This window comes from Centroberyx gerrardi, chromosome 4, assembly GCF_048128805.1.
Source record: "Centroberyx gerrardi isolate f3 chromosome 4, fCenGer3.hap1.cur.20231027, whole genome shotgun sequence".
Taxonomy (NCBI): Eukaryota; Metazoa; Chordata; class Actinopteri; order Beryciformes; family Berycidae; genus Centroberyx; species Centroberyx gerrardi.
The window spans coordinates 7,488,272-7,509,072 of record NC_136000.1 but is presented as its reverse complement, the minus strand read 5'-3'; the positions used below and the strand labels follow the sequence as shown (position 1 = coordinate 7,509,072).

General features: G+C 41.0%; 1 protein-coding gene across 1 annotated transcript; it reads left to right on the top strand.

The window, feature by feature from the left end:
• The first annotated feature begins 15,034 nt into the window (after positions 1–15,034).
• Positions 15,035–18,214, top strand: plex9.2 (PML-like exon 9.2). The gene is made up of 2 exons (XM_071922328.2): positions 15,035–15,107; positions 17,529–18,214. The coding sequence occupies exons 1-2, from the start codon at positions 15,035–15,037 to the stop codon at positions 18,212–18,214; spliced, it is 759 nt and encodes a 252-aa protein (XP_071778429.2).
• Positions 18,215–20,801: the final 2,587 nt, after the last annotated feature.

The window sequence follows — 20,801 nt, the reverse complement described above, 5'->3', positions numbered from 1 at the left end:
ATCTTTTTTGGACGTGAATTATGAGTGGGTATCTGCCTAATTCTGCCCTACATGCATTAGTTGGTGTTTTCCTTTGAATTTTCAGGATTAATCGACAGAATTCAGCATGTAAGGTTTCAGTCGGATGCTTGTCCCATCTAGTGTAGCTGTGGTGACTGAGTGGACCCCATACCTCACTTCCATACAGCGCAATGGGCTGAATTACACTATCAAAAATTTTACACCAAATTGGAATTGATATATCATTATTGTAAAATTTCTTATGTATTGCATATAGAGCTCTGCGAGTTTTGTCCTTTAATGCATTCACTGCCATGTTGAAATTACCCGATGCAGTAATGATTAGACCGAGGTAAGTATACTGCATGGTGTGCTCTAAGGCGGTGCTGCCTAGACTGAACTGGTATCTGTGTTCCTGACATCTGGGCTTCTTTTGAAAGACCATGATGTTGGTCTTTTTCAGGTTTACTGCCAGGGCCCAGGTCTGGCAGTAGTTCTCCAGCAGGTCCAGGTGCTGCTGTAGGCCCTGTGCAGTGGGTGACAGCAGCACCAGGTCGTCTGCATAGAGCAGGAATTTGATTTCCTTATCTTGTAGACTGAGTCCGGGAGCTACAGATTGTTCCAACTGCACCGCTAATTCATTAATATAAATGTTAAATAATGTTGGACTCATGCCGCAACCCTGCCGAACTCCTCTTCTTTGGGTGAAGAACTCTGTACGTTTTTCGCCAATTTTTATCGCGCATTTGTTTTTCGAATACATTGATTTTATTACATCATATACTTTACCCCCTACAGCACTTTGTAAAAGTTTGTAATATAATCCCTCATGCCAAATAGAATCAAATGCTTTTTTGAAGTCAATAAAGCATGCAAAATTTTTTCCATTTTTGGTTTGGTTTACATGTGTATTGATTAGGGTGTGCAGGGTGTAAATATGGTCCGTAGTACGGTGATTTGGGAGAAATCCAATTGGACCTTTGCTCAGGACATTGTGTTCGTTAAGGAAGGTTAGGATTCGATTGTTTAAAATGCTACTAAATAACTTCCCCAGATTACTGCTCACACAAATGCCTCTGAAATTATTAGGATCCAATTTGTCACCACTCTTGTATATCGGGGTAATAAACCCTTGGCTCCAGATGTCAGGAAAACAGCCAGAATTCAGGACAAGGTTGAATAATTTGAGCACTGCTCTCTGCAGCTCAGGTGTGCTGTTTTTAAGCATTTCACTTCTGATGCTGTCAGGACCACAAGCCTTTTTGGATTTCTGAGTTTTTAGTTTTTCAGCCAATTCCTCTTGAGTAATAGGGAAATCAAGTGGATTTTGGTTGTCTTTAATAGTGCATTCTAGTAATTGTAGTTTTTGTTTGATCAGATTATAATTAGAATTTAGTTCCCTGGGTAGGATTTCACTGTAAAGGTTTTCAAAATGCTTTTTCCAGATTTCACCATTTTGAATAGGTAGGTCTTGTGGTTTTGTTTTGTTCAAGTTATTCCACATTTTCCAGAACTGATTCTGTTTAATTGAGCCTTCAATTTTTTGAAGGGTTTCATTGGTATGGTTTTGTTTTTTCTTCAGCAGAGTGTCTTTATATTTTTTTAGAATTATACAGTAATCTTTTCTGAAGTTTAAGTTCTCTGGCTGGCGATGTTTTAGGCTGGACATTTTGCGTAGTTCTTTTCTTATTGATTTACATTCATCGTCAAACCATTTTTCAGTTTTCGTATGTTTCTTTCGCTTTTTGTTACTTTGTAACAGGTCAGCCATAATTGCTGCCGTTTCAAAAATATTGCTAATTTCTTTGACAACCAGATTGACTCCAGATGGATTGTTTTCATAAGGTTTGTCAGTAAAGTTAATAATTTTGTTTGTTAGCTGTTCTGATTTTAGGGCATTTATAAACTCTTTTGGACTTTCTGTATTCCATCTGTATGTTTTAGGGAGTTTGTACAACTTACAGGGTTCTTTTCTGTGTTGCCTAATAGTTTTTATATAGGTATTAATTTGATTGTGGTCTGAAAGAGGAGTTTGTCTCCTGACAGTGAATGCATTGAAAGAGGTGGGATCCATGTCAGTAATTGCATAGTCAACTACACTAGCTCCAAGTGCTGAACAACATGTAAATCTCCCTAAAGAATCCCCTCTGATCCGACCATTAAGCATGTACAGACCTAAGGCTCGACAAAGGTGCACTAGCTATTTACCACTCTTATTGACAGTGTTATCCAGACTGTTTCTCTTTGGGAGAATTGGTGTAAGGTATAGGGAGTTTTGACCAAACACATGATTATTGCCTTGTGAATCAATTTGGTCAGATTCAGATCCAGTTCGACCATTGAAATCACCACATAGCAGCACATTTCCCTGGGCCTGGAAATGGCTTATTTGTGAGTGGAAGTCATTAATGTATTCCTCTTCATAGTAAGGAGATTCTACTGGAGGGATATATACTGCACAGAGGTAAATGTCATTTTCTGTTATGCCAATTTTTTTGTTTAGTTTTAGCCAGCAGTGTGATTTGCCTATATTAATTATAGAAATGTGGTCGGCAAGATCCTCTCTATACCACACCAAAATTCCTCCGGAGTCTCGACCACGATGGGTTGTGCTTAGTTTTTGTGAGGGTACAATGATTTCATAGAAGCCTGAGGGACAGGATGTAGGTGTGTCTTTGCGGCACCAAGTCTCCGTTAGGATAATGATGTCAGCATTGTGAATGCTCCTGAGAAATTCAGGGTTTGTGCTTTTCAGGCCAAAGGCTGAAGAGTTCAGACCCTGGATATTCCAACAACTCAAACAGAATGAACGCATTTAGAATCATTAAAATGGATATCCTTAATGGAACAGACTAAAAGAAAAGATAATTTGACATTAATTAATTTATATAGTAATATATCTATATTGGTTATTTATTCTTATTAGTAGTAGGTTTATTGTTATTATTAGATCCTTGTATCAATTCAAATAATTCTATAAGTTTAACATCAGAGACTATAATGTGGTAAAGTAACTTGACTTGTTTTTTTGTTTTTTTTGGTCTCTTATCGGCCCAACAGTAGCCTGGTGCACAGCGTGTGCAGCATCTCTTTTATTTCCCCTAGTTCACTGGATGCTGGGGGGCCGGGTGTGGGTGTGGCAGTAGAAGTGGGTCGGGCCACAGCTGCAGCGTAGCTCTCAGGCTTTTGTTGTGTGGGGCGTTTTGTGACTGGAGGTTTACCTTGCCTATGATTTGGTGCTGGGAAGTGTGAAGCTGTGTTTGGACGGGGAGTTGCAGGTAGATGAGTAGTAGGTGGGATTGCAGGTAAGAATGGGGGGGCGCGGCGGCACGGAAATGAAGGGGCCTCGGCATCGTCGTTGGGTCTTCCAGGTGGGAAAGGGGTGTACCTGGGGGTGTATGGGTGTGGCGGGCGGTGATTTCCTGCAGATGGTAGGTAGCTGGGTGTGTAGGGGTTGCGGCCCAGGGCAGCATCTTTAAGGGTCTTCGCAAGAGTCCGCACACCCATATCATGCAGGTGGATTCCATCATGCATGTCATGCAGGCTGATCCCAGGATGATGTGCAAGGTGTACATTAGGTAAGGAAGCACATCCTCGGCGGATATCACTATTAATCCCATTGATGACGTGGAGGAATGTCGTGCCGCGGCAAGAGTGTGGAAATCACAATACGAGAGTCGGGGAACTCCTTGTTGGCCTTCTCAGCCACTTTCCGCACAGCCTCAGCAGTGCCGCTGCGAAGGGAGTGGATGTCATTGGTGCCGGTGTGGACGATGATGCACTGTGGAGGGGGGGGGAGGGGGGGGGGGGGGGGCGCTGTCTCGGGCTGTCCTCCTCAGAGTCTGAACAGGCTACAGGGGCACAGTCCCTCTCTTTCTCTACTTGTGCTTTGAGCAAGGGAAAAATCTGTTCAAAAGATTTCAGGCTAGTCTCATTGCCCTGCAGCAGCACAGTTCCTCTGGTGTAATAGGTGACAGTTAACAGTGGGTTGTCTGTATCGAGGGCCTCGTCATTGCAGATTGTGATTCTTACGATGCCTTCTTTAATTGTGAATTTGTATTGGTTACAGATAGCAGATTTCCATGTAGAAATCTGTGCAGTGTGGAAGATCAAATTGTTTTTTATCTTCTTATTGTTGAGATAGATGAAGTCGGCAAAGAGTATATCAGGGTTGTCTTTTAGAAGTTTCTCCTTGTACTTCTTCTTGGCATGTGCACTCTTGCACTCTCTGGGAAACTTCACCTCTCTGCTCTGTGCAGGCATGGTTTCCATAGCAACCAGAATGTAACAATTTTTAACTGTCCTGTGCAGAGGCAGCGTGACTGTCAGCTAGCTTTAGCTTTAGCTTGGCTCAAAATAGCTGATTTCTGAGAGATTTTCAAAAAATATTTTGTTTTCTTCAAAGCCTACCTCTTTTGTAGGGTTCTTTAAAGATGCAGTTATTGTAGTTTTCTTGTCAATATTGCTCACTTTAGTCGAAATGAGTCCAGGTTTGCTAAGTTAGCTCTTCTTGGTTAGCTTTTGTAGTAGTCCAGTTTGGTATGGTAGTCTTCAACTTTGTTTTTCTTGTTTTCTTTAACACTCTTGAGTTAACTTTTTGAAGAAAAACAAAAAATAGTCTCTTAAGTTTTTAAAAGTCACTGTGTTTTGATTATTTAATAGTCTGGCCCACTTTGGAATCCAAAAATTTTAGTTTTTTCAGGAGCGTGTTAAGAGTGTCTGTCTCTGTCTCTCTCTCTAACGGCCCACGGTCAAATCACTATAATATGGCCAAATCATATTCCATAAACGCCGTCCGTGTTTTACAATTGTTAGTGTCACGTTTTACATACCAGAGTAGCTGTAGATGGCCGATGCAAAACATACCTTAGCTTTCCCTTTTTAAATAAGTTTTATCTGTTTAAATAATGCCATCAGAAACGGTTGCGGCTCGCCAGAGCAAACAGCTTCCTGCAAGCCAAACAGCACACAAGTTGTATAACGTTAGCGGAAAACTGTACGCTGAACTCCATTGAAACGGCTTCCTTTGTCGTTGTTAATAGTAGAAACAAATGCATGGCCAATTCACAACTCGACCCAAAAGATTTGTAGAAAAGCACATATTCTATCAACTAATTAATTAATCTGCTTTAGTTGCTTATAAACAGATTGATATTACCGATAAATTGACAGATTTAAATTTGGCGCGTTAATTTACAACAGCATATCACGCCGCTATCAATGCATGTTAATGATGATGCAGTTCTTTGATAACCGTGAAAAGGTAACGACACATTATTTACACCGTATACATTTCACATTCAGAATACAGAAAAAGCAGCCACAGAAAATGTCGATGTTGTACCGCACGTTGTGGGCGTGGCCTGTTTGAAACGTCACGGGGCCTGTTTCAAACACATTTTTGGGGGGCTTTGCCGTGGATCATCGGCTACATTCCATTCCAAATCCCGTCAATATGCTGTACAAAGTGTGTGGACACTTCTGGTTCCTGAAATTCCCAGGTATCTAAACTGAGAGCTGGGGCACGGGAGTAAACTGACCTGGAAATGTCCGTATACCCACAATGGAATAATCGGAAGTATCTGGGACCTGAAATCCCTGGGTATCTTAAGTAGACGGGCGTGTGCTGGGATATGCAGCTGTTGACACGCTGAAGTAGGCTAGAATATTTCCGTTTACTTCCGTAAATTAGAAATTTCACGGCAATATACAGAATGTGATTTTTCCCAGAAATGTGTATTTCTACTCAAGCGCTTTGGGCGATGTGCCTGTAATATTTAATATAATAAAGTAATGATTACGCCTCCGTTTCCCCTGTATACAGTATATTGTGTTTTAGAAATAAATACACAGACACTGATTTGGTTGTGTTGTTTTTATTCCAAAGATGAAGTATGGCGTTTTCAGGCTACATTAGTTATTAGATTTGCTGTGGATGCAGACTTCAGCTGTGATCTGATGGTCTGTTGGCGTCTGGACTCACAGCTATAGTCCAGACAATAGCTGTGAGTGATTTCATCTCTCCATGGTCACCTTCTGAAAAACGGTGTCTTTTCTATATGTCTTTTGTTTCAATTATGAATATCCATCATGGACTGATGAGCAGCCAATGCACCAATTGGCTGAATTACCATAAAAGAATCTCTTGATCTGTGTGGGTGGGTTTAAAATTAAAGAAATTATGTATTAATTACAATGGCTTTAGATAAAAACAAACAGTGCACATTATAGCTTACAGTCCTGAAGAACAGTCATATTAACACGATAGTTGGTGACCAACCAACATCTGTTACTGCCCCCTAATCAAAGCAGTCTAGAATCTGGCCAGCTCCCTGGTGCTGAAAGGGCTCACAGCGCTGTATGCAGACTTGTAGCGCAGCGGCTACTCCTCAGTACCAAACATAAGGATCTCGTTCCCACGCGTTACTAAGTCGTGTCCACGCATTAGCTCGGCCTTTGACCCAGTGGACCACATAATTCTGTTAGATCGCTTAAAAAATATTTTGGCATAAGGGTCAGCTCTCTCGTGGTTTCGCTCTTATATCTGACAGAACTCACTTTGTGGTTTTCGGTAATACAACTTCTGATCATTCCAGTCTTAAATATGGTATACCTTAAGGATCCGTTCTTGGGCCTTTATTATTTTGTTTATACATGCTCCCACTGGGTGATATTATTCGCAAACACTACATTAATATTCATTACTATTCAGATGACACCCAGTTGTATATGCCTATCAGCCCAGATAACACTGCCAATCTCTTAGTTTAGCTGAGGTTAAAACCTGGATGTCAGAGAACGTTTTGCAGGAAAAACCAAACTGTAACTTGTTGGACCAGCTTAACATAAGCATGAGTTTCAAAACCTCACAGTAAACCTTGATGGCTGTACTATATCGCAAAGTGAAACAGTAAAAAATCTGGGTGTAATTTTTGACTCCTCCTTCTCTTTTGAATCTCACATTAAGGCCATTGCTAAATCAGCATTTTTTCATCTCCGAAACATCACCAAAATCTGACCAATTCTATCACTGGGGGACTCAGTAACTTTAATTCACGCATTTGGCTTCATCATCAAGGCTTGATTATTGCAATTCTCTCTTCTCCGGCCTCCCAATTTCAGCTCTTGAACTACTCCGATTGGTGCAAAATGCTGCAGCCAGAATTTTAACCGGAACTAAGAAATACAAGCAAATAGTAAACATGTTGTCCCCCACCAGTGATGTAGTTCCACCCTTGGGTCAGTCAGTGATTGCTGAGTGTACTTGAAATATGAGTGAAATTGTATAAGCATTTTCGTATGGGACAATGAAAGGACAGATTGACCATATATTTCTGTTGCCTACTCTCCTCAGAATTAGGCTTACAAGTTATATCTTGAAATGTAGTAACTGTAATTGTCCTGTTTTTACTCAATACAGTACAAAATATAAGAACTGCAATACGCAATAAATACAATCCGTACATTACACAATGTACACTACAATACAATTTATAATACAATATACAATATAACATACAACACCAGGAGCGTGAGTGTTATGAATAATATAAATGCTAAATGATAAGTGATATATGGTATTGCACAGTAGGTAAGTGGTAATATGATATAAGTAGTCAACACTGACGGCACAGTGGTAGTGCAGTGATGAGTGCAATAACAGTACAACAGTCCAACAACTGTACAATAACTACAGTGTCTTGTGGTTAGAGGTTTGCCCAAAAATTCTCCATTGACTCTCACTTCAACACATCAACCCAGTCTGATGTCTCCAAGTGTGTAGTGTGTGTAGACTATTATGTTACCTATGATTACTTTAACTGTATTGCTTTACCACTGAGTCCCCATTCATTGTCAATGCCGCCCCCTAGCGGCACAAAGTCAACGTTACAGTGTGACTAACTAACGAACGAACGAACGAACGAACGGACGGACGGAGACCGATCCATAGTCCCCCCTTTGGTGGGGGACAATGATCACATCACCCCCATATTGATCAGCCTACGTTGGCTCCCAGTACAGGCAGGAGCAGACTTAAGATCCTTCTCCTAACTTATAAAGCATGTAACGGTCTGGCACCATCCTACCTCTCAGAACTCGTTACAGCTTATACTCCACCTCGCCTCCTACGATCACAACATGCTGGCTATCTCTCAACCCCCGAGGGTGAATAAAAACTCAGCTGCAGAGCAGAGATTTCTCTTTTCGCGCCCCTTACCTGTGGAATGCTCTCCGCACCCCAATTAGAGAGGCAAGCTCCATTTCTGTTTTTAAAGCAAAAGTTAAAACATACTTATTCTCTAAATTCTATGGTGTAACCTAAATAGTCTAGCTGGTCCAATATCCAATATATCATGTAACATTCTTCTTCCTTATGTCCCGTTTTATTTCTTTTGTATCGTTTCATCCTTGTTTTATACTATCTTATGTGACATTATATCATATTCTATGCGATATGAGCTGTTTTTACTGTTCTTTCTAAATTTCTTTTTCTCCCCTTGTTTTATACTATCTGTTATAATATTATATCATATTATTTGTGATATGAGCTATATGTTTTACTGTTCTTTTAAATTTAGCTTTTGTAAAGTGTGTTGGGACTTTGTGATAATGCACTTTAAATAAATTGAACTTGAACTCAAATTAAATAAGATACTGTACCACTGTAGTAACCCTACCACCCTGTGTGTATAAAAAGGAAAATAACTGTTCATCCATGTATAAAATAGCATGATTCTATAACATTAAAAATGTACAATTTACACATTCACGAAAACCCTGTATTCACTGGGATGCAGTGGAGTGCAGGATGAGACTTGGTATTATTACTTGTATTATTAATATCAAAAAGTGTTATTGCAAGTTTAGCCATTGTGAAATAAGTATCACTTTATACTAGCCTATCTTTAGCCTTAAAGATGACCAGACAGTCAAATGGCCAATTCAAATTATTCCTTTATTTATTAATCAATTAAAGGCCAATTGCACACAGACAGATGTCTCAGTCTTTTCTTTTTAACCTGTAGAACTCTAAACGTCCAACTGAGAACAGCAGCCGCTGGTGTGCCTTCCTAGGTGAGGAAAAATCACTAGGTTTAGTCTTCTCCATGTCGTCCTCCATGTCGTCCTCCATGTCGTCCTCCATGTCCTGTGGTTTGGTGCAGCAGGAGAAGCAACGCCTTATGGCTTTCAGCGCTCGGCTGCAGAAACCTCTTATTCCCTTCTTCTTCTTCTTCTTCTTGTTCAGTGGTTCCTCTTCGCTCCCTGATGAATAGATAGAGACAGATCAGTATTTTATCATCCATACATTTATCTAATTATCTATGGCTGTTGTCACGAGAAAACCCTACAACTCTAATTTTGGGTATTTTCATGTTTCAACTTCAGCTGAAGGGTAACATGGTCCTCTATGGATTGAGAAAATTCTACAACCCTTGGGCTTTTGAAACCCTTTCAACCCTCATTGGATAACCTTTAAAATGCAGAATGTTTTTCTTTGTACCTGAAAAGTTCACATTTTGGAGGTACAAGGTTTTCACGCGACAGCAACACTAAGAGTCCATTCACAGTATGATGTCATTCACACTGTTGTCACTTTAAAATGCTTCATTACAACACAAGTTAATATGAATATTAATTAGCGCATCTGTAATACTTACAGTTATCACAGCCAACACTTATCCCGCTCATCCCGATCCGTCCGCTTCCTGTTGAGCTTGGTCTGTTGGCTGTCTGGAGGTTGATGGCTCTCAGCACATATTTAATCAGTCTGCTGCGGAACTTTGGCACCTTCTCCTGCGTGAGGTTCTTCATCTTGTCCACGGGGTATTTTTGAAGCAGCGACACCCGGACATACCGCAGCAGACTGATGATATCGTTCTCTTCCAAGCATGCATTGACTTGGCTCCAGTTTGTGGTGGTGGTTACCCACTGTACATTAGACAGTCTCTTGGTGACGTCATCCACCATTTTGTCTACATCCAGGATGGTATCTGAACAGGGCAAGTGTAACAGCAGCCTGTAAAAGATCTCCCAAAACGTGTCCTCATGAATTGTCACCGGCCTTCCCCGAAAGGTGGAGGACTCAGGCGACAAAGCCGACAATGTCTCTGCTCTTCTGGAGTCGGAGACAGATGAAGAGGAAGAGGAGTCCACAGAGGAAGCTGGAAAGTCAGCCAGGAGCCTCTCCACCTCCATGGACACGGCAGCCCTGATGGCAGAGGTGATCTCTTTCTTGCCATGGGGCAGGTTAACCCTGAGTTCCTTGTACACTGAGCTGAGGATCCGCCTCTTGGTGGTCTCAGTGAAGAACACACGGAGCTCCCTTGTGCGGTCCACGGCTGCTTCTATGTCGGACTCTCCAGAGACATCTTCCATTACGCACACCGACACTATTGCAGCATCGGTGAGACACAACGGCTCCCACGAGCTGCCGTTCTCAGGCATGCCCAACTCCGTTTCGATGTCCCTGAATAACTCCATGACGAGGTCCGTCACCACATTATAGATGCAGCTCGGGTTGGACATCTCCTTCATTGACTCGCTTGCCTCAAATTCAGCATCATTCATCTCTGCCTTGTTACTCAGAAATAGACTAGTACTGTCACTCAGAGATGAACAAGATGATGCGTGATTTGAGGTGCTGTCAGCAAAATCATCCCCTTCAAGATCAGGAGGGGAGGCAAAGAAAATGACATCATTGCCAGGGCTTCCTGATTCAGGGTATGCGGATTCCACGGCAATGCAGCGTGGCTGCCGATTGGATGGCGAGGAGGTGGATGGGGCAAAATCATCCCCTTCAAGATCAGGAGGGGAGGCAAAGAAAATGACATCATTGCCAGGGCTTCCTGATTCAGGGTATGTGGTTTCCACGGCAATGCAGCGTGGCTGCCGATTGGACGGCGAGGAGGTGGATGGGGCAAAATCATCCCCCTCAAGATCAGGAGGGGAGGCAAAGAAAATGACATCATTGCCAGGGCTTCCTGATTCAGGGTATGCGGATTCCACGACAATGCAGCGTGGCTGCCGATTGGACGGCGAGGAGGTGGATGGGGCAGCGTTGATGTCTTTCTGCTGCTGGTCCTGGATCATGGAAACAGGAAAGATGCAAAGAAGAAAGGAGAGGTTAATTGGAGTATTGCCAATAGCTAGGTTACTCTGCATGTAAATGTCACTGACTATGTTTGAAATACTCTGGTTAGGGTCTTATTCAGGTTAAGCTGTTTACATGAACCTTTGATACTCTGTGACTGGGTATCCCTGCTGTCATAAATATACCAATTAACAGAATATTACTGTCTACCTGGGGAGCCCCATCCACAGTTAAATCTAAAGTCTTCCAGCAAAAAAAAAGGATGAAAAGGTGTGGTGCTAGTTACCAAGTCCCTGTTTGACTGAGGTTACTTCTTATATAGGAGCAAGAATTGATGACTAGTAACTCTAGTTATTGGTAAAAACCAGATTAGCTACTAGTACTGCAGGGAATGAAAGCGGGAAAGGGAGGGACACATGTACACACACAAGCACGCACAGACAAAAATGCACACATAGACCATTGCTTTTTTGCACTGAAAATGTGCATAATCTATCTAAAAAAACATAAAAAATAAAATGATCTATCTCCCCTTATTATCACAGATACAAAGCGACATTTTAACATGGAAGATCCTCCCAATTTTTTTTTGGCAGAACATAGTTGAAATGAATATCCTATTCAGACCTATTTATTTAAAGAGCAGGAGGTTTGGGATTGCCAAATATTACTATATTACTGGGCAACCCAGCCAAGAGCAATGGACAATGGTTGGTACAATCTCAGAATGCTTGGGTAAAAATGGAAAAGTCAAGAGGTGACCCCACACCAATTAAATCATATTCTCTATTTTGGAGTTTAAAAATTATTACAAAAAATCCTATTATTCTTAACTCCCTGGAAATATGGGAAGTATCACACCAATTTGTGAAAGGGGCTTCCCCACTATCACCTTTTGCTTCTATTTGGAGGTACACGTCTTTGCCCAAAGGTATTATAGAAGTCCAATACATTTTTAATAAAGGTCTGTTACTTTCATTTAATAAATTGCAGACAAAGTATAATATCCCTTACTATGATTCCACTTACAAGTAAGGCATTTGATCCAAACTAAGCAACACGGTTTTGATGAACTCAAGCCCTCTGTAATTAATCTGATACCAAGAAACACTCTGGGATACAGCTTACTCTTTCTGTTCTAATTTGAGACATAAAACACTACAATTTAAAATTTTACACAGAGTTTAGGCTACTTTACACCAGCAAGACTACACAAAATGCACCCAAAGATGTCTTATGTCGGAGATGCAAGAAACAAAAGGCTTTATTTTACATAATGCTCTGGCCTTGTTCAGAACTAAAACAATGTTGGGACTCAGTACTAATTAACAGTAGGCTGCTAAACTTTACTGACTGCTGTTGACTGCTTATTTATCTACAGATCCATGTGGACCTTGTGCTTTTCCTTTGCAAAAATCAATAATATATATATACTGTACATATACTGTACCTAATGTAGGCCTAGTTCATGAAAAGTAATAGAAAAACGGACGAAATAGGCTACTCACCACCTCCGCTGGCTCCTCCAGCGCAATCATAGACAATTGCTGAATAGTAGACTCTTGTGTCTCTGGCTCCTTATGGTCACTCGTCTTGTCTTCTTGATATCCAAAGTAACATAGAGCCATTCCCGTCAGTGCTGGCCGTTAAATAGCCTACACACAACGGCACGTCATATTGAGCCCATTATGGTGTCAGAGCGCTTTGAAGACCACTGACTGGGAGACGCGGCCCAGTCAGGCAGCGCAGTTTCACAGTAAAAATAGCATTTTATCTTATAGCTCTTCTACGGAGCCCCTCTGGTGACATCTCATGTTAATAAAATAATGCGTGGCCACGACTTAGTAACGCGTGGGAACGAGATAATTATGTTTGGTACTGAGGGTTTTTCTGGCACATGATGATGCTTGTTGTCAGTGTTGTGCAAGTTCACACTTCACAAGAGCTAGCTCAAAGTTCAGTTCACACAGATTAAAATGAACTAACGTTAGTTCACGTTTATAGTTCACAATTTTGATTTTTTAACAAAGTTCACAGTCCCAAAAAATTAATTTCTTCCGTTTTTTTTTAAATGAGCTGCTCCAAGCTATTCTTTTTCAGTAGAACCTCCTCCTACCCATCCATCCCCAGCCCCCAACCACTGCCACTGCCCACTTCCCAAACTAAATGAATTACTGTATACTACTATAGAATCACAGACAGAGATTACTTTTAAAAGCCAAGAAAAACCAATGTGAGTATATGTTTTACCACTTACCGGCGGGCACAATTTGCATAAAAATGTGACATTTTTTCCGTTGAAATCTGTACTGATTTGTTCATAAAACTCCTTCAAATATTCATATGAACTGGCTTCAGCAGTACCAGTAGCTGCGTCTGAATTGCCAGTTGCACTAGCCATGTCGGGTGCCGTAAAGCACAGTGCGTCGTTAACTCTCGCGGGAGTTAACGACGCTCACGTTCACGTTCATTAGTTGCAAACGGGTACGTTCAGTTCACCGTTCACCAAAAACATGAGCACGTTCAATGAACGCGCTCTTTTAGCGCGTTCATGCACAGCACTGCTTGTTGTTTATGTCCAAACCGGGTGTGCATGCAATAAACATGGACATAAACACCAATCAGCATAACTGTACGAGAGGCTATATGAAATATGAGATGAGGGTGTGCGTAAAAGCGCATTCCAGGAATTCCATGCACTAAATTCACGCTGATTGAACAATCCTGCCATGTTTATGAAATACCTTATAGTTCGTTACTGTTAATCATTTAATTGCAGTTATTTTTGCCGGTTTGCTACTCAAGCGCTTTGGGTGATGTGCCTGTAATATTTAATATAATGAAGTAATGATTACGCCTCCGTTTCCCCTGTATACAGTATATTGTGTTTTAGAAATAAATACACAGACACTGATTTGGTTGTGTTGTTTTTATTCCAAAGATGAAGTATGGCGTTTTCAGGCTACATTAGTTATTAGATTTGCTGTGGACGCAGACTTCAGCTGTGATCTGATCTGTTGGCGTCAGGACTCAAAGCTATAGTCCAGACAATAGCTGTGAGTGATCTCATCTCTCCATGGTCACCTTCTGAAAAACTTTTCTTTCTGTCTTTTCTATATGCCTTTTGTTTCAATTATGAATATCCATCATGGACTGATGAGCAGCCAATGCACCAATTGGCTGAATTACCATAAAAGAATCGTCCAAAACACAGATGCTATCAAACGGAGAACTGGATGATGAAGTGATGTACAACAATTTGCTATGCATGACATTGACATTTTTGCCTCAGCTGATGTAGTCGAGAGTAAATCCCCATTTAAAGACAACTTTGAACAAATAAGGGCAAAAGTCAATTGACTGCCATGATTTTTCTTAAACAGCTTGGGTCTAAATGTTACAGGTCTGCAGGAGTGTTTTGGCATATATATAACTTGTGTAGTTACAATGAAAGGTGACCTGTGTAGTGTTTCATATGTGTAGCCTATATATAGTACAAAAATGCCAAAGCTCTGTTTAAATGTAGAGGGGAACTTTCAACTAAATGATTACAACAATTCATATCATGGAAAAACATTGTAGGCTACAGATTGTATAGTAGCATTTTGTTGCTTAATTATAATTTTTTTGTGCAAAAATAATTTTATTTTAGTCAAAATTTGAGTGTTGTGGATTGGTAGAAATTGCGCTTTTATTCTGAAAAAATCGGACCGGACGTCTTATTTTTATATCTTCTGGCGCGGAACACAGGCGGCTGGAGGAACACAGGCGGAAAACAGACTCGTTTATCGGCTCTATGTGGCGTTACATTATATAGGCATTGCCCTTTAATATCATCGGCAGGACAGAAATTATACGAACTGCCAGCGACTCGGCCAGACAGTTTAGTTCACTCTAACAAAACCCAGTAGAAACAGGTTTTTAGTCCTGATCCTGGGCGTGATGCAAACAGCGTCCGGAGTTGCAAACCCTCACCAGTCGTTGGTTTTCTTTGACTTGGAGACAACTGGACTCGGTAAGATAATTTGTCCCATGCTATAACAGGATGTATGACACATCAAGCCATGTAGTAATGTTGCAAGAGTGCTACTGTCTCGTGGTACTTTGTCCCATTGTAATGCCGCGGAAACAATTGCAGGCCATAGCTACTGCAGGAATGCACATCGTCATATAATGCTGAACGCATACATGTACATAGATAGATAGATTGATTGATATAATTTTATTTATGTGTCACTCCTCAACGTACAGGTCAAACAGAGCAACAAACACAGTACCCCAATAAAAAAGGAGGTTGAGGACCACTCATTTAGAGTTATGAGACACAGGCTAAAAATAATACACATAAAAAAATACTAGAATATATACGTGTATATATATATATATATACATATGTATATACATACACACAAATATACACATACATAAGTACATACATTCGTACAGATACATTGATACACATATACATACATACACACACACACGAAAAATAAAGGTCATATTACACACACACAAACACAAAGAAGAGGGGTCATATTATAAAACAATCTTAGTATTGCATTATAAAATGTAGACACTCATGAATGAACGTCTTCTGTTAAGGATGAGGTGGCAAGCTTTGGCACATTCGTATGTAGAGTGATCTATACAGGGGCGTAGCTAGGAATTATTGACAGGAGTGTGCATAGGAGGAGACTCCGGGCCCCCCTTCACTTTCCTCTCATCCCCACACCAACTTTATTCCATGTATGACAAGCATCTGTCTACCCATCCACAACTCAAACACACCTCCGCACATTCATTTACTGATCAATCATCAAACACACCCGTAATTGAGATTTGGAGTTTTGGGCGCTACCTTGATAGTGCTAACCGGCTATATGTGACACTGTACAGTATGTTCACCCTGTTCAGAATTTGTCTAGGGTAGGACAATTTAGTTTTACTCTGCACAGAAAAAAACCTATAGCCAAATGTTACTCCTGCTTGTTCCAGTTTGTCCCAGATAATGGTACGTTCATTTATTTTTGTTCTGCATTTGATGCTTGACGTAGAAAATATGAGTTCTTGTTATCCCTGTGCTATGTGCACCATCATGAGAGTTGTGTATGTTCCTGCACCAGCGTCCCCATGACAAATCCCTGTACATTAAAGCAGTGGTTCCCAAACTGCGATCATGGAGCCCCCCATGGGTTTCTTGAGAGGGTACCGGGGGAACCCCAGCAAAATAAGGGTTAGTTCAATTTCACCGTTACTTCATTCACTAGGAGTTGGCACGATAAGAGAATGTGTAAGAATGGATATTCTGATCAGAGGTTTCGCTTTCCCCACTTAAGAGTAGAGACAGATAGCAAAATACTACTCAGATGGGTTTCCTGGGACAAAACGCTCTATCAAATGGGGTCTGTGGTCCGTACCATACCAGCCTGGGAATCCTTGACATGAAACGGTTTGGAAATGCCTGCCTTAAAGTGAATAAGATCATTAGTCTGGAGTGGTTGTGGATGGAAGCCAGAATGGGAGGAAGGAATGGAAAGGCGTAATGAGTCCTCTGGTGGTAAATGGGATCTCTGTTAAAACACAAAAGACATCAGGGACAGGATGGAGTGGATTGCTAGTTGGTATCGGCAGATACTTAGTTGAGAACAATAGATAATATATTAAATGTACTTATCCACTGACCAGACACTAATGCTCTTATATTGATCTTTAAACATAATGGATTGGATCCATATCTGGATTACCAAACCAACAGAGGACCTGAAGCCCCGGACAACTAAGTGCCCTGAAAGCTCTCGGCTCGTGTGTAGATACATTTGTATCTAGTTCAAGTTTTCACTCTCAGCCAGAGTTACATACTATCTTGGATATCTTAAGTAGTTGTACACAGAGCAATTTTAGTGTTGTCAATTTAAAAGGGGTGACCGCTGGCTGTGTGTGGGATAATCCAATTATTGGCCAATATTTAAAGTTTAGCACAGAAAAAGCAGTATGGGTGCATCACTAAATTTAATGATGCGAGTCCCACTAAATGAATCATTGCTGTCATTTTGTTAACATTTGAAGAGTTTACTTCCAAAATCTGACTTCCACCATTTGAAAAAAGTGACATCCACTATTAAATATTATTGATGGCACACACAATAAAAAAAAAAGTCAGGTAATTTTTGAAGGTAAATACATTTCCATTTGGCTACTATATCGCCAATTTATATAGGCTTAGGCTACCACAATAGTGATTCAACCTCTAGCCAGTTCATGAAAGCTTTTACATACATTACATTTACTGCTCTAAACACCTGGTGTCTGGTAGGTCTTTCCCGGGAAGTGAGTTTTTACGTTTCCGTTGGCAAAATGACAGACATGTTTACACACGGTACGCTCTATATTTAAGAGATTCTGAATGATGATCTTTTCACTTGTGTCGTCCCATTAGGTCAGACTTGTGAGATCGTCCAGCTGGCTGCGGTGAGCGGAGGCCACTCGCTCAACCTGTACACCGTCCCTCGGTGCAGAATGCAGCATGGAGCAGCCAAGGTGACCGGCTTCAGGGTCCGCAGACAGAGACTGTACCTGCATCGCCGGCTCGTCCTCACCAACTCCCTCCGAGAGGTCCTGGTGTCCTTCATAGCCTTCCTCCACATGCTGGGACGCCCCCTCCTCGTCGGCCACAACATCCGCCGCTTCGACTGTCCGCTCTTGGCTCGAGCGCTCGACGAACTGGACCTCAGAGCCGAGTTTCAGGCGTCGGTCTCGGGCTGCTTAGACACTCTGCCGCTATCCCGCGAGATGCTGAAGGACCACGGCCTGCAGAGTTTCCGACAGGAGAACCTGGTCAGGGAGGTTTTGGGTCTGACCTACAAGGCCCACGATGCTTTGGAGGACGTGCGAGCATTGCAGACGCTCTATACTGTGCTTCAGCCCGCCTCAGAGCAGATCTGTAGGCATAGCTTCACTCTGGACACCATGGAAAACAAGCCGGTCATGAAGTCCGCGGCTGCCAAAGCTACGGCGGCCTGTAAGCTGCCAGGACAGCGGCCGCTGTGGGAGCACTTCAGACAGGCAGTGAGGGTCACAGAAAGCTCTGGAGAGGAGCGTGCCGCAGAACTTGATGCCAGATGAAACACTGTTGCCAATATTTAGTGTCATTAAAGGTGTACATGTAACATTTTGCATTTTACATTGTGAGCCACCGCTTTGGATTTTCTAAAAATCTGCTGGAATGAGGAACGGCACAAACAGATTACTTCACGGCACAAAAGAGGAAGAGGGCTGTTGTTTTTCCAGCACAAAAGGAGCTAAAGCTTTCAGAGATTCTGGCAATGGATGTTGGTAGAATGGGGGAAACACACTTCCAACATGTTTATCCTCAGTAAAGTTTCTTCAGTAAAGTGAAACAGAGAACATGGAGTGTTACAACAGCAGCCTGAGGAAGTTGTTGCAAGGGGAGGGAGGGTTACAAACAACGCATGCACATCTGGGAGTAGCCCATCACTACTACAGTCTTGTACTTAAGGTCACTGAGCAGTTGCAATGTAGCAGTTAGGTTAAGTTTCATTACTTTGCTCATGGGCACTTCAGTGGTAGTCATTAAGGGAGCGGAAAGGGCCTTTAGTTCACTTATGCTACCTAGATTTACCTAGATTTTCTAAGCCAATCTGGAGATTCATATCTGTAAGCTTTGGTCACACCCTTACATTGATTTCAGAAGCTTACAGAAGAAGCGTAATATGGATTCTGAAATCAATAGAAGAATGCATAATTCCCTCAATTATTTTACAATGGTGATTAGATTGAAGACCGTCCCTAAGGATCTGTTGGTGCTGAGGTTTCATATCTTTAATCCTCTCAGTATGTGTGTGCAGGAATCTTCTTGGCTCTTTCTGATTGGCAGATGGTTGTTAAAAAGCACACGCCATTTGCTGCCTTTTCACCATTTATTTAAATAGCAGTGTTTTTCACCAAAATGGTTCTTTGTCACAAAAAGCCTAGATGAAATGCCTTTTTTTTGGCGTAATAAATGTTGAAAAGACAGTTATTAGTGGGCGAGTTTTAACAATTTTCTGGTGCTCCACTCTCGACCCAGCAGCTAGCCTGGATGTGCAGACACATCTCTGTCTCACCACTCAGGGCTTTGAAGTTGTGTGGCAACTGTAGAAATGTTATATACAATTTTATACTGAATTCACCTCATCTTTTGACAAGCTCAACATGTGACAAGAGTTTTAAATAAATCTGCTAATAAATTTATTGTATTTCTACTGTGTGTCTTTGGCTGCTTGTATCGGAAGTTTTATCCAATGAAGGCTAATGACACAGAACAAAATAAAGAGTGCAGGCAGTATAGTAACAGAACAGGGCTTTATTAAATCAGTTTGACATACAGATGCTCTCTGCAGATCCATGCTACAGCATCATATTCAAAAATGCTAATCCATGCCCTCGTTGCAGACTAATATTCCAGGAAACGTTCTCACGACAGTTTAAGTAAAACCAGTGAGGTAAAACCGTTGCAGCCTTCAGATTTGTGTGCATTTGAAACACACAAATTAACAGACAAAAGTATTTCAAACTCTGAAAATAAAAATATCAACAACACTTTAGTGCAAACAGTCCCTCTGGAGGAAAAGGGACCTCTTTAAACTACTAAAGTGACTTAAAACGAGATCAGTAACGTGTTAAATGAAATGGTTAAATGAAGAGTTTCATTTCAAAATGAGATACCATTTGAAATGACGACCTCTACAAAATGACATCACAAAATTAAAAAAAAGTATGACTTTTTAAAGGAAACTGGAGGCTCTATATTTTAGAGATAATGAAGGAAAAACTTAAGCTACAGATTAATAATGAACTTCAAATCCTTCTATCTGTAAAGTTTCTCCCATTGTTCAACTTTTTAGCAACAACATTTAGTGCATCAAAATTAGGGACAAGGTTAGAGATTCAAGCTAAATCACCAACACCAGAAAACTCCACAACAACCTGCTCTTATGGTTATGTAGCAGGCACAGCTTGTACCAAGGTTGGGTCATTCATCAGTCATTCATCCAGTTCAAAATGTAAAGTGAAACAGTTATTCATTGGTCGGTTGACAGATTGATAGCGCATTCATTTTCAAATATTTGATTCAAGATAAGCTATATAAACCATTTTAGGAAAAAAAATGGAGAAAATCCACTTCCTGAATTGAATGAGTTCAGATCGACCCTGGTATGTACTGTCATTTTACACAGTAGTTTGCACCATACTGAAATAATCTAGTAACAATATTGTACGAACATCTTGTAACCAAATGTAATAATTACTTGGTCAAAGTGGTCACCATAGGTTTAGCATTTTGTGAAGGCAAACCACTCACCACATGATATCACTGAGAATTAGCGATATAAAACGCTATAATACAATGCTATTTCTGGGATAATTTATTTTATACAGAGCATTTAATGTCAAGTGTTGATGGTCAATAGCCTGCAAACAACATAACATACAAAGGCTGAAACATTTGGCTGCAAATACTCAGAAATACAGGAATAACTGTGTATGATTTGTTCCTACAACACTGTAAAACCCTAAACTGAATGCAGCATTTTGTTGTACACTGTACAACACCTGTGTGTGTGTGTGTGTGTGTGTATTGAACTATATGAGTATGCGACAAGCAGCAGTAGTGCATTTTCAATCTTAACGAACAGGTAGTTTCAGTCCA